We start from the raw sequence: 13,427 nt of genomic DNA, 5'->3' as shown, positions 1-13,427 counted from the left end.
ACCCCCCCGCTCCCTGCGCGGAGGCGGCAATGAAACTTCATGTAAAGACGCAAAATACAAAATAAACCAACAGGAAAAAAGAGGAAGGAAAAAAAAAAAAACAAAAAACAAACCACGGATTGAAAAGAAATATTAAAAAAAGCAACTTTAAAATAAATAATTACATCGATAAAGAAAAAATAAGCAAAAAATTAAAATTGAAAATGGAATAAAAGGGGGGTGCGGAAAAAAAAAAGGAGGGAGCAGAAAAAAAAAGGGGGGCGCAGAAAAAGTAAAGAAAATTAAAGAGAAAAGGTAAAGAAAAATGAAATAAAGAAAAATAAAGTAGAAATAAAATAACAGAAGTAAAGAAGAAAATTTTTCCTTTAGAGAATTTTAAAATAAAAATAAATAAATAAAAAGACACTAAAATGAAATAAGTTTTTTAAAATACAGCCCCAGTGTGGTTGGAGCCCCCGAAGAAAGCAGGCCGCCAGGACAACAGGACACGCAGAGCCGTAGGGTGTGAGAGCGGCCCAGATTTTGCTATTTTGAGTAAACCCCAGGAATCACCAGCTCCAGCCCTGCCCTGTCACCCCCCGCGACGGTCACACCGGGCGGCCCCTCACCCCCACGCAGCCACTGCCTGCTGGGCCCAGTCCTGGGGCTGTACTGGTGTGCAGGGGACAGGAGATGCCCCATTCCACCACCCCCCACCGCAGAGAAAATCATTTCTCAATGGATACATGACGATGCGGTGCACAAGGAAAGCCACCGGGTCCCGCTGCCAGCAAAATAAAATTAAAAAAACCAAAACAAAACACCAAAAAAACAACTTTACATGGCATAATATTACATTCTCTTTTCCTAGTTCCATTCTGTACATCAGAACACTGCAAGGGTTTTAAAAAATAAAAAGGCAAAGGCACCTGAGGAGCGAGTCGCACACACACGTGCACACGCACACACACACACACGTGCACACGCACACGAGCAGCATCCATCCACGGCAGGATTTGGGGGCCCTTAGAGCGTTTTGGGGCAGCCGGGAACCCCCTTTTGCTCTCAAGGCTTTGGAAAGAAGGAAAAACACCCACCCACCACCGAAGGGCTGAGAAAATAAAAATCGATCAGATTCAATGAAACAGCTTAAAAATGTTTTGGGTTTTGTTTTTGGTTTTGTTTTTTGTTGTTGTTGTTTTGGGGTTTTTTTGTTGATTTTTTGTTGTTGGTTTTTTTTTTGTTTTTTTGTTTTTTTGGTTTTTTTTAAGCTTTTTAACTTTTCTGACAAAATCCTTCCCAGCCAACACTGATTCTTTTTGTTTTCTTGTATTTTTTTTTCCCTGTCCATCCCATATTACTGAACAGATGGATGGATTTGGTCCTATTCATAGAATAAATATCTTCATTCCCCCCTGGAGGAAGGGGATGACTTTATCCCCCCCCCAGAGGAGAGCTGCCCATCACCGCCGTGAACCCCCAGTGCTGCCCTACCGCCCCACCGGAGCCCAGCCTGGGTAGGAACTGGCCTCAGCAACTTTGCAGGCAAAGTTACAGGGAATCCTTTTCGCCATTTCTTTTAATTTGCCCTGACACTCCCAGTACTTTGTTTTCTTTAAACTGAATTAACTCGGATTTTTTGCTTCTCTTTTCAGAGCTGCAGAGAAGGAAACGCTCCCACCGCCACACTGGTGGTGCAACGTGTTGATCTCTTCCACGCAGAAGAATTCAAGGATGTGTGAAGTCACATGAACAACCAATTTATCAATTTCCCCTTCAGTCCAAGCAACACTTTGCATTTTCAATTTAAAAAAAAAAATTAAAATAAAGCTGTGTTTGACACACTGGCAATGCCCCGGTAACTGCTTATTTAACCCTTTACTGAGACGGGTGGAAATGGCTAATGCAGCAGGGAAGGGGGACGTGGGATGGTGCAATAATTTGCCCAAAATAACCATGATCTGGTTAATTAATTACAAGTAGCTTCCAGAGACTCTGTGTTTGCTCCCTGCCTGGGTTTCTCAGCAGAGTAGTGCTGGTGAAAGAGGCTGTAGCCCAACTCTGCTTTCAACTGGCCCAGTTTCTCCTACAACTTCAAATATACTGCGGGAAGAAATCTGTTTTGACTGATGCAGCTCTCCCCGTCTGAGGCTTCATGGTCCTGCAGCTGCTCCTGTGACGCCACGATGGAGGTGACGTCCCCTTTCCCTGCACCTGGGGCTGGTCCCAGGAGTCATGGAGGAGAAGACACCCAGCCCTCGGCAGGATCCACAGGCGCCAGTCCTCTCTGCCTAATTTTCGGGACCTGCTTGGGTTTTATGCAGATCTACCAGGCTCCTCCTATAGCTCCGCTTCCAAAACACATCAGCATCCCTCCAGCCCCAGTGTAGCAGCATGGGCATGGGTCAGCAGGGCTATGGCTATGAGCAGAGGGACCTCGCCAAGACCCCCTCCAGCTCCCGCCTGAACCCTGATGGTTCCCAGCACAAACCAGCTGGTGCTCAGCCCTGCCCACCACAGGCATCGACAGCATTTCACCATCCCTCTGCGTGGCCCGTGGCAGAGGTCCCAGGCATCCGTCTGTGCGTGCACCCCGCAGAGACCTCCTGCGCCCCGAGAAGACCCTTCTTCCAAGACTCACACACACATACGCACGCACACACACACACACAAAGGCAAAGTCAACACGGCTGCTGCATCACTGCGCCCGACTCCGTGCTTTGTGCCGAGTTGAGCATCACTCCTTGATTGTAACCGCTTAAGGCACAGAACAGTACTAAACGCCGCCCTGCTGGAGACACTGGCTCATCCCGCGACCTCCAGGAGGGTTCGGTCCCCTTGTGAACGGGGACACCCGGGTCCCCCCGACTCTGCGGTCTGAGGATCATCTCCCTCCGGCTCAGCTGAAGCCTGTGTCTGTTCCCCTGCGAAAGCTGGTGATCGCCACCGAGCATCTTATTTCTCCGCTGCTTCCGGGGATGCTGCCAGCGTCGCTGTCATGCTGGGATGGAACAGATCCCATTCGCCGCACTTTCCCTAAGAGATAAGTAACACAGCGAGGGGGGGACAACCCCAGCATTGCCGGTGGCAAGAAGGTTACTCGGTCCAAGGCCAGCACCCGCACGGTCCGGAAAATCCCTCGCTCTGAATTCCCGGTGCCGAAGATCCCGAGCACAGCTTGGAAATCCAACAACGCATCCAGGTGCCGAGCAAGAAGGGACCTGTGGGGGCCACCGCCAGGACAGAGGTCTGAACCGCAGAGCGCAACAGGCTGCGGGTCTGGCAGCCGCCCCCCTCCCGACGGTGTTTCCCCATCCCCACTGCCAGGGGCTCAGAGCCCGCAGTTGACGAAGGGGTGTCTCAGCAGGTCCTCAGCCGTCGGCCTCCGCTTCTCCTCCACAAAGATCTGCTTGAGGAAGTTGCGGCAGGAGTTCGAGACGCCATCGGGAAGCTGGGGGTTGGTTGGCTGGGTGGCGATTTTAAAAATAGCTGCCATGGCTTCAAACTCTGCCCACGGCGGCTTCTCCGTTAACATCTCCACCACGGTGCAGGCCACGCTCCTGCAACAACGCCAAGCACGCAGGGGTAAGACAGCAGGTAAGGGACTGGGGTAGCTGTGCATTTGAAGTCTAATCGGCTCTAGGATTGTGCAATCCTGCCCAGAATGGACTGCGCAGGGAGCAAACTCGTGTGAGAGATGGGTGCACGTCTCCAGTACGCGTGGACCCCTGAAGCTCGCTGTTCACACTGGTCCTCGGCACAGGGCTCTCAACTCCCACTAGCCTGAGTCAGAATGAAATGTGTTCACCTACATCTGACTTCATCTCAGATCTGCATCTGAGAAGGAGCATATCAGGTTAGCAGAAAGGAGCCTGAGAGGTTTCCCTGTGCTGGCTGAGGAGCCCTCATCTCAGCAGGGACCCTTCTCTGCCACCTCCGCTCATAGCTGCTCTTAAAAAATTGAACCTCTCCATCAGCCAGAGCAGACGGTGCAGGGCTTCCTGCTAAGGACTCCCTAGGTTTCCCCCTGAGGCTTCCAGGAGGGACCAGTTTTTGTTGACCCTACTTTGCTTGAGCACCCAACAGAAAGCACACTGTGAAAACAGGGCTTCCTCCCAATTTATCAGGAGGATTAGCAGTATTATTCCAACTCTTTTAGGCTTCAGCTGACATCTGTGGATCTCCTCAGATCAAAACACTCAGAAGCAGCCAATTATTTTGGTTGTCTTCGTGCCTGAGCAACATGCAAACACCCAGCAGCAGTTTTTGAGAGACTGCACAAGACCCCCCTGAGCCTCTGAGCTGGGTTTAGCTGACCTAAAAATCAGGGCCATCATAACTTAACAGTTCTTTTAGCACTTCGTTATCAACCTGCTTTCCAGAACTAAAGAGCAGCTACAGGGTCGATCTGCACATGGCCCTCAGACATCATAAAAACTTCCAAAAGCAAGTTGTGATTTTGAGTGCTCCTGTTTTGGGACTTTCAGCTACGACGTGGTCCCTCTGAATATCTGCACAGTTGATCCTAACATTTAGCTCCCACTTCCATCCTTTGCACTGCCCCATCTTCCAACTACTAGCTGTACCTGTTGCTCCCATTCCAAATTTCCAAAAGGATCATTTGTTTAAGCGGCAGTGGTGGGGTTTCTACTGTCTTCCTTACCACACATCAGCTTTCCTTCCATAGCCTTCTCCACTGATAACCTCTGGGCTCATCCAGTATGGTGTTCCCGTGACAGATTTAATACCGGTACCAGACATGCAGATGGTCTGGATGCGTTTGCTGGCCCCAAAATCTCCAAGTTTCACATTTCCAGCAGAATCTCTCAAAATATTTGCACCTAGGGATGAAAAGCAAAACCAAAAACCCCTAAGAGATGAAGCTGAAACCTTGAAGTGGCTACAGTGAGAAGAGTAAGAAGCGCAAAGGCAAAGAGCTGGACATGGGGGAGCTTTGGTGGGGATGGACTGAGCGTTACGCAAATCCCCCCTCTCCTAAGGCAGCTGGTCTCCAAGAGGGCTGACTCCCATCGGCTCTCCTGGGTAGTCTCACTCAGCAGGTTTCCCAAAAGCGAGCAGGGAATGGGAGACGATGGATCATCCTCCCCACGTGCAGACAGCAGAAGAGAAGCCTCAGATCCCTCTGACCACCAGGGCCTCTGAGTTCTTGGGTGTGTTACACCACGTTTTCACATGTGTAAGTGCAGTTAACGATAATCCCTCTCAAGAGTACTTAATCTGGGCTTCCCAAGCAGGAAGACAGCACAAGATTTTGTTTTCAGCTGCTTGATCGGGAGTCTCACAGTTCAAGTTGGTGAAGGCCAGAGGCAAAAATAATTAATAACTGCTCCCAGCACCATGTTTTGCATAAGAATTTATACTGGGGTGGGGAGAGGTTGGGTTGAACAAACCCAGGCAAGCAAGAAGCCCCTCTGTGTTATCTGCTCACCTTTAATGTCCCTGTGGACAATCATATTGCTGTGTAAGTAGAAGACTCCCTGCAGGATCTGCCTGGTGTACTTCCGTGTGACGTTCTCGGTCAGAGCACCGTAAGCTTTTAGTTGATCCTTTATTGAGCCCTGTTGCAAAGAAACAACACGCACCAGCTGTAAGGACCAGAAGAACCAGGTGGACCATGTAGCAGTGACTTTTTAAACTTTCCTGACTGCTCTATCTCTCAGCTTAAAAAAGCCACTCTGCTGTAGAAACGGCAAGAAAAAAAATCCACTAAGTGCTGAATGGAGCCAAGGCTTGTCCTCAATGTTCCAGGTGCGGGTGGAGAAAAAGGTACGGTCTCTGGTGCGTATCAGTGCCACCTCCTACCAACACTACAGATCTTTCTCCCCCTCTAGTGGCTGGACATCACCAATAGCTCACAGAGAAGGACTAAACTGATGAGGAGTTACAACTGAAGTGAGAGGATCAACTCGACTAGTTCCTCAGGGCCAAGCTGATGAGTCAGTCTTCTATGAAGCCTCCCCGTCCCCCCAGCTTGTCACAGCAAGGACTATCCACTGCCATGAGGCGGACAGACTCACCAGAGAGATGATCAGCCCTACACAGGACTGCTTCAACAAGACCAACCAGAGTAGACAATTTGCCTTGAGTTTCTGACCCAGGCATGCGGCTCCTACTGTTTGATTTTACTGATTGAAGAGGTAAGGAAGCAACGGTGCAGACATCTACCATCTGCAAGACATTGACCCCCTTGGGTTTAGCCGTATTTTTTTGTCCACTTGGAAATGGATGTCCCTGACTATGCCAGAGCTGGGTTTTAGCAGGGATGAACCAGAAGCAGATTTGGGATTCAACCAGAGAGGTCGCACCCACATCTACCTACAGCATCCAGGTTGGCTGAAGAGCAGAAGGGGAAACTCATCCCGTTTCTCCCTGTCCTGCAGCTCTGGGGTTGATCCAATATTGCCATAGTCCTTCTGTTCTGGGAACAGTGGGCCACTGCACTCCAAGTCAGGCACTCAAACGGTTTTGGCTTTTCCACATCCACCCTCTTTTGCTCTTACTCTGCCCAGCTACTGTTTTGGCCTTCTCTTAAAGCTGGTGGTAATCCTGTGGACAGGCCTCTCTTCTCCCTTTCACAGTGCTGCTGAAGCAACCTGAGGTGCTCTGAAATTACCCCTTCATACAACTTGTATGCAGGGTACGTCCCCTTACCCACAACCTGAAAAAGCTTTCTCATCCTGGCCTCCCTCACCCTGTTGGGAAGATACCAAACACAACAGGGAAACAGTCTTCGAGGCCTATGGTCAAATAGACCATTCCGTTTTCCAAGCATAAACTCAAAAAAATAGTTTATGGGCAGGGCAGGACATAAAATACAGAGTCAGCTATTTAACAGCGGCAGTCATAAGAATGCCAGGCTAACACTGCACCCAAGCTTGGCTCCATGAAGAATTTGCCAAACTGGCTGTGTCAAATGAGAAGCTTGGCCAGACCTAGCATTGCAGAGCTGCTGTCCTGCAAGCTTTGGGAACTCAGTCGCTTCCACCGGCCTTGGAAACCAAAGCCCTGAGCTGCTTTTATGAAATGAGCCGTTGTTGCAGTACGAAAGTCAATCTGTATTTGGTCAGAGCTCTGGTTTATCATTAAAAAAACAAACATTCAACTTCCAGCCCTGCTGGACACTGCCCCAGCATCAAATGTTGGTTTCCTGGCTGCTAACAAACATCAGCACACTGCAGAGTAAGCGGCAAGAGGACTGGTGAAACTCCCAGGGTTTATTCCTCTGGGTCCATGGCTCTTGGTATGGCCTGGAAGCGAGATGCCTGCCGACGAGGAAAGAGGGAGGACAGGGCTTGGAAGGGACTCAAACGCGTGGAAGTCCACCTGATTACTCACGTGCAAGATGCCTTAGGAGAGCTTCTAGCACATTTACTAATGACCAAAATTACTTGCAACCAGATGACTTAATAGTCCCTTCTGACCTTACAGATTTCTGTATAAACAAGGGTTTATTCTCCCACACTCTGGGGAATGAGTCCAGCTGGACAGGCAGGACTTAGGAGAACAGATCCTCCGGCAATGTAAATAGTGTTATGCTGGTTTATACCAACCAATGACTTTGTCTAGATGGCTGATGTAACTCACATGCTCGCAAATGGAGAAAGATGTTCAAGTAATCTGCATACATTCTCCAGCCCCTGCTTAAGACTCCCACAAAGCTTCCTGATCTTCTTTTTCCCCAGGTGGAAATCATCCTATCCCTATATCGTCATTCCCTGGGTGGAATCATCCTGTATCAGCAAAGTCAAAAATTGAAGCCACTTCTGCATGAGAAGATAATGCTACCAATGAAAAGTTCTGTCCTGAAGAGGAGAAGACTTACAAGTGAGTAACACTGTTTTTAATACACACGTGCTGAAAACCATAAATAATTGGTGACAGCTGTGGGTGGACAGTTGTACTATTAGCTTTTCCTGCAGGGATTTGCAATAAATACTTAAGGATGGGCTCAGGCCACAGTGTTTGGAGCCAGATCTGGATCATGTTCCACATTCACCAAGTTCAGATTCCAGACTGGGAACACACCCTGCTCTAGGATTCAAACCTAAAACCTGCCTTCAAGGCTCTTCGTTTTACCCACTGCATGTTGAGGAGCTTCACCATGACATTTGACTCGCAACCTAAGCTTTCCCAAGCCATACAGATGCTAAGATTTACTGTTTTGGTTTGGCTCATCAGATATAAAGCAGCTCTAACTCCAGATCCAAATTTCACCAAACTCCAGGGCAGTCTAAATCTGTTCTCTATTGCTCAGGACAATCTTTAGCAGGAACCACACTTACCCCTGGCATGTATTCAACAAAGATAGACAGTTTCTTCTCCTCAGGATCCCGCAAGCACCCGTAGTACTGCACTATCCTGTCGTGACGGAGGGTCTTCAACAGCTGAATCTCACATTCTAAGGCATTCACCTCCTGAAACAAAACAGACATGCTTCGTGACGAAAGGGAGTGGTTACTTTGGGAATATTATCCCAAATAATGCTTGATGCTGAGTGCTCTTTTCATAGCACCTGTGAGCTGTCCACAAGGACCTCAGGCTCAGAAGTGAGGAGCACTGCCCTAAGCAAAAAGTAAGGAGAAAGACAGATGGGATACACGAGGGCTTGGCTTTTGAGACAGGTTTACTTATTTACTTGTGCTCAAGGAGCTTTTCAGAAAGGTGTGAATGAAGACACCAGCAAAGCTAGTGCAGCACCCAGGGTGGAAAGAAGGTAAATGGTGCAAGAAGGATGAAACTAATAAAGAGCAGACAGACCTTCAAACTTACCTGAGACAGAGCGGGCCAACGTGACCAAGGAACTGGGAGGTAGAGAAGTCACCAGAGCATGCTGACTGGTGCCACAAACCACTTGGGACCACTCCGAAGAAGGCAAACAACACACTGTCTCCACACACTTCCTTCCATCAGGGACACGGACCTCTCTGCCATCTCTACCCTCAGCCTCCAGCCCACAATCCCCCAACATGCTGTGGAATGTAGTCCTGCCCTTATACTCACTTTACTCGTCTCTTGACTGTCAGGGTCGAAAGGCACCTGCTTCACTGACAGCTCCCGGCCAGTGTCAGCATCGTAGCAGAGGTAAACTTCCCCAAAAGCTCCTCTTCCGAGCAGCTTCCCCAGCCTCCAGTTCACAGGTGCCTGCAGGGCTACAGGAAAGAGGAAAAGGTTGAGAGAAGAGCACAGCACGGAGACTTCAGCGTCAGTGTCCATCTAACCCTACGAAGTGCAGATCAGGCTTGCAAATGAGCTCACCGGGGCAGGCAGTGAGGCAGCCTCCCCCAGGGGCACCACAACAAACCAGTTTTAATTGCACTAGTGCTACTGGTGTATGCAGGGAATGTCTCCCAGTCTGCATTAGTATGAAGCAGAAACAAGTCCCAGAAAAATCACATTTCTTTAAGAGTCCTTCCTCTAAAAACAGCTTTCTTAGCCAACGTTGGGCTTTCTCTCATCTGCTAAAGGAGTGGTTAGCAGGTTACAGCAGGGCTGAGTAGCAACCCAGGTAGGGACCAGCAAAGATTTTTATCTCACTGGTCATTCCCATGTTGTTATCCATCACTGAACAGGCCCAGAATGCACCAATCTCTACAGCACAGGCAGTCTTGCAATACCAGAGCAGCCTGTAACACCATCTTTTGGTGCTGGGGTGATAGCAACGTAAGCCAAGGAACAGAGCCTCTGGATGCATTTGCTCCCAAGTCTCCTGGAAGCAATTCAGCAAGTGATGAACACCAGTTGGCCCCATAGGTGCACTCAATCCAGGCCAAGGTAAGCGACAGTGTGTTGTATTAAATCTTCCTCACCGAGACATAAGCTGGTGCAGTGTGCCTCGTGTTGGCGATGGAATCAGGGCGCATTCACGCAAAGTTAGTTTAGCTGATGCCTGTTAACTCAGCAGGTGACAATAACTCAATTTTGTGTCGAGACCCAGATGTACTGAGACCTCAGTCACTAGCGGCTTTGATTCACTTACAGTTCCGAGCTTTCGTAGGGGAGGTGCTGAACACCTGCAGACTTTTTTCGCAATTGTTCCACCATTTAGGCCTGTACTCGTCGTACTGCAAGGTGCTGAGCTTGCTGTCCCCATTGAAGCTCTTGGTTCGGCTAGAAGGGACAAGCTGAAACAGGTTCTCCTGTGGGAAGTAACTCCTGGGGAAAGTCCTCCGTCCTGTAGGAGAAACAGGGGACAGTTACAGCAAGAACGCACAGACCAGTTTGGATCTACCTATCACCACCTTCTCGGGTAACTGCCCAGATCCAGCGATGCATCTCAAATTAAACAAAACAAGTTTAATGAAACTGAAGCAAAGCCTCGTGAACATTTTTAATTCAACTAAAGAGTTGTTAACAGCAGGCATTACATCTAACGCAGAATGTTTCCAGAGGGGTTTGCAACAATTTAATTACATTAGGGTTTTGGTTTGTTAATCACAGTTAAACTCTGAACAGGCTGGAATTTACATCGCAAATCATCGCTGGCATCCCCTAAGACCACAATACAAATGACCACACAAGCAGTGCCAGATCTCATGATAACTGCTTGCATAAGTGTGGTGTCAGTAAGAGATGGAGTTCATTCTGGAAGGCTCAATATGCTGTCTGCATATCCTCAGTATTATTTTTTTTCCAAGGGAATTTGATTCTTACTCAGCTTTGCCTCCCACCACTTGCAGTCTCCTACAGCGCAAGAAGGATCAGCAACGAGGTGATGGAGTGGTCCCCAGAGCTCGAAGCTCACCAGCTTAAAACAGAGACGTGAACAGATACTGCTACCCTGAAATTGCTAGGGGATTCCGTACAGCTTTGTGAGAAACCTACTGCAAAGGTCACAAACCAGCATACTCAAAAGCAAGCAATTTAGAGAAATAGAAAGGTTGATATTGCCAGGGATGAGAAACGCTACCCATCCACGTGGCTAAGTTAAAGCCCTAGGTATAAGCAGAGGAGGTGCTAAGCACTGACATGCTGTAGATGCTCAACACTTCCTAAGAGCAGACCTGCAAGGTCTCACAGAGGATGCTCTTCAAGAACAGGCAAGCGAATCCCCAATTACTTATTTCTTCTCTTTTTATTAGAAAATTCTCCTTCCCAAGTCTTCCAGTCCTAGGCACTGTCACAAGCCCCCAGGATCTTGGATCAAGCACCTCCCTCCCCGACCCTCCATCATTTCCTTACCGTCACTGTAGTCCTTGCGACTTTGGGAGAGGTGGTACTGCCTCGGGAAGGTCCCACCTTTCCCAAACCTCTCGCAGAATGGGATGTCGAAATCTGACAGGAGGGAAAAAGAGAGGCGTTTCTGAGATCAGCTCAGTGTCAAATGCCCAGAGCATTTCTTCTGGCTTTCATGCTAAATTACAGGCAAGAACGAGGTAACAAGCGGTTCATTTACATGACCAGACATTCCCCAAAGCTCACCCTGAAATCCATCCACAGTCACACACTCCTTAAAGGAAAATAAAGATTATAGATACTGGTCTTGGTCCACCCCTAAAGCGAGCAGAGGTTTAACCACTGACTTTAGGGACTCCGGTCCACACTGTTCAAATACAAGGCAGGAGATTAATCATAGAATGGTTTAGGTTGGAAAGGACCTTGAAGATCATCGAGTTCCAACCTCCCTGCCATGGGCAGGGATACCTCCCACTAGAACACTAACATCAACCATGCCTGATTTCCAAAACAGAGCACTAAGCATCTTATTTGCATGTGGAAAATGCAAAAGTTTGCATGGAAACAGAACTGCCAGGCAAGGTCAGGCCCAGATCCAGCTACTCCAAAACCTCTGCTCTGATATCAGCTATTTCCAGGAAAATGCAAAAATCCAATATTTGGCTATGACCGGACAATCTCCCCCCTTTCTTCTCAGATGTGACTCCTGACCTCTGAAAACCAGAGACCAATTTATACCCCCAGAGCTCCAAACTTTTATATTTACTTAGATTAAATGCTAGAAAGATAGACTTAGAATATACAGAAGGGATTAAAGACCATCAGAATTTAGATTACATGCGAGATTATCCGAGAGACGGATGGACAGGCGAGATACGGACATATTTTTTTAATAAAAAAAAACACAGCACAAGAAGCCATTGCTGGTAGCACTGAATAACTTGAGATTAAAATATCTGTCATTTCCCCCCCATCTTTCACCTCCTGTTTTTCCTCCATCCAACTCTAATGACACAGTCCATTCTGATTGTTTGTTTGTCTTAGCCTGGGGCCAGCAGCCGCTCCTTGGAGACCATTCCTGGCCTCAGCCGCGCTTCAGCATGATTTCCCCATTACAGCAGCGCACAAGAGGAGTGCATAATGGCTGAAATATGGTCAGCAAAAAAAGCAACAGGGACAGGTCAAGAGGTTCTCAGCAAGCCACGTGTAAGCCACGATGCTGAGTGGTGTCAAAGCAAAATACCTCCCCTACCACTGGGGAGGTATTAAAACCTTCAGCGACGTGGACTGACTGCAGCTTCATCTCCACGGTTCAATCTAGAAATCCTGCCTCGGGCCAGAAACGAGTTACCATGCCACAGGCTGACTGCCATTTGTTCATTTTTAATAGTGAAAGTCATCACAATATTACAGAGTTTCCATGACTTAACCAGCTGGATGTTTATAAGTGATTAAGCAGTAACCTATGATCCTTGCAAGTTACCAATACACTTTCTCCAACAGCATTTGCAGTATTACAGATTATTATTAATGCAAGTGGAAGAGGTATAACTCTCAGAGTTTGGGACTTGGGTTTTGCTATGTGCAACTCACAGAAACTAACAGAAAGAAAAGGTGATGCCACTAGGTTGTTTCCACCTTTCTCAGCACCTTACAGTTGTCTCCAAATGCAAGAGCAACACCCCCCTCGGTACCTTCTTCCAACACAGAGCTCATATCTGATCTTTCAACAGCTTTATTTACTTTCATCCATTTACTTCAGGGCCCTACACTATCCAGTTTGGACTGTTGTTGCTGTAAATTGATTCCCAAACCAGGTCCAAAGGTTCTTCAGTACTACCACTACTGCTGCAGAGCCAAGAAGGGTTAACAGTGACAAGAGCAGCCCTGCCTGCGTTTGCTGCTCTGGGTCTTTTGATTTTAGAGAACATACATGTTTGATAATTGCAAGATCATTTTTGAAGTGTAACCTAAGCAATGGAGCTGGTTCATTGCTTTTAATTACTTTTCATGCAGTGCTATCTCTCTAAAAGCCTTTATCCAGTCTCTTTACTAGGTGCTTTTTATACCTTTAAGCAAATACAAACCTCCAAGAGTGCTTACCCATGCAATCAAGACTGTCTTTGGGATGGCTCTTCCTTCCAGGAACAGGGGTTTGGGTAAAGGGAGGGCTGCAAAGGGACACAAAAAAAAAAAAAAAAAAAAAAAAAAAAAAAAAAAAAGACACCCTTTTTTTTACCAAAAAGGGTGGGGAA

The 13,427-nt window shown here is 47.8% G+C and overlaps 2 protein-coding genes across 2 annotated transcripts in view; both read right to left on the bottom strand.

The window, feature by feature from the left end:
* The window catches only part of ACAA1 (acetyl-CoA acyltransferase 1), a 13,164-nt gene extending 11,611 nt beyond the window's left edge, over positions 1–1,553 (bottom strand). Inside the window, exon 1 of the mRNA XM_009890482.1 lies at positions 1,482–1,553. Coding sequence (XP_009888784.1) covers positions 1,482–1,553 — 72 coding nt within the window. The remainder of the gene's footprint in view (positions 1–1,481) is intronic.
* Positions 1,554–3,310: 1,757 nt separating this feature from the next.
* The window catches only part of LOC104291263 (mitogen-activated protein kinase kinase kinase 3-like), a 42,988-nt gene continuing 32,871 nt past the window's right edge, over positions 3,311–13,427 (bottom strand). The window contains exons 8-15 of the mRNA XM_009890472.1: positions 13,276–13,343; positions 11,179–11,271; positions 9,977–10,171; positions 9,001–9,149; positions 8,283–8,414; positions 5,429–5,558; positions 4,643–4,820; positions 3,311–3,539 (exon numbers count right to left, since the gene is read on the bottom strand). Coding sequence (XP_009888774.1) covers positions 3,311–3,539; positions 4,643–4,820; positions 5,429–5,558; positions 8,283–8,414; positions 9,001–9,149; positions 9,977–10,171; positions 11,179–11,271; positions 13,276–13,343 — 1,174 coding nt within the window. The remainder of the gene's footprint in view (positions 3,540–4,642; positions 4,821–5,428; positions 5,559–8,282; positions 8,415–9,000; positions 9,150–9,976; positions 10,172–11,178; positions 11,272–13,275; positions 13,344–13,427) is intronic.

The sequence above is a fragment of the Charadrius vociferus genome, unplaced genomic scaffold (genome assembly GCF_000708025.1).
Source record: "Charadrius vociferus isolate BGI_N301 unplaced genomic scaffold, ASM70802v2 scaffold608, whole genome shotgun sequence".
Taxonomy (NCBI): domain Eukaryota; kingdom Metazoa; phylum Chordata; class Aves; order Charadriiformes; family Charadriidae; genus Charadrius; species Charadrius vociferus.
Note: the sequence above shows the minus strand (reverse complement) of the source record. Positions and strands in the feature narration are given on the sequence as shown.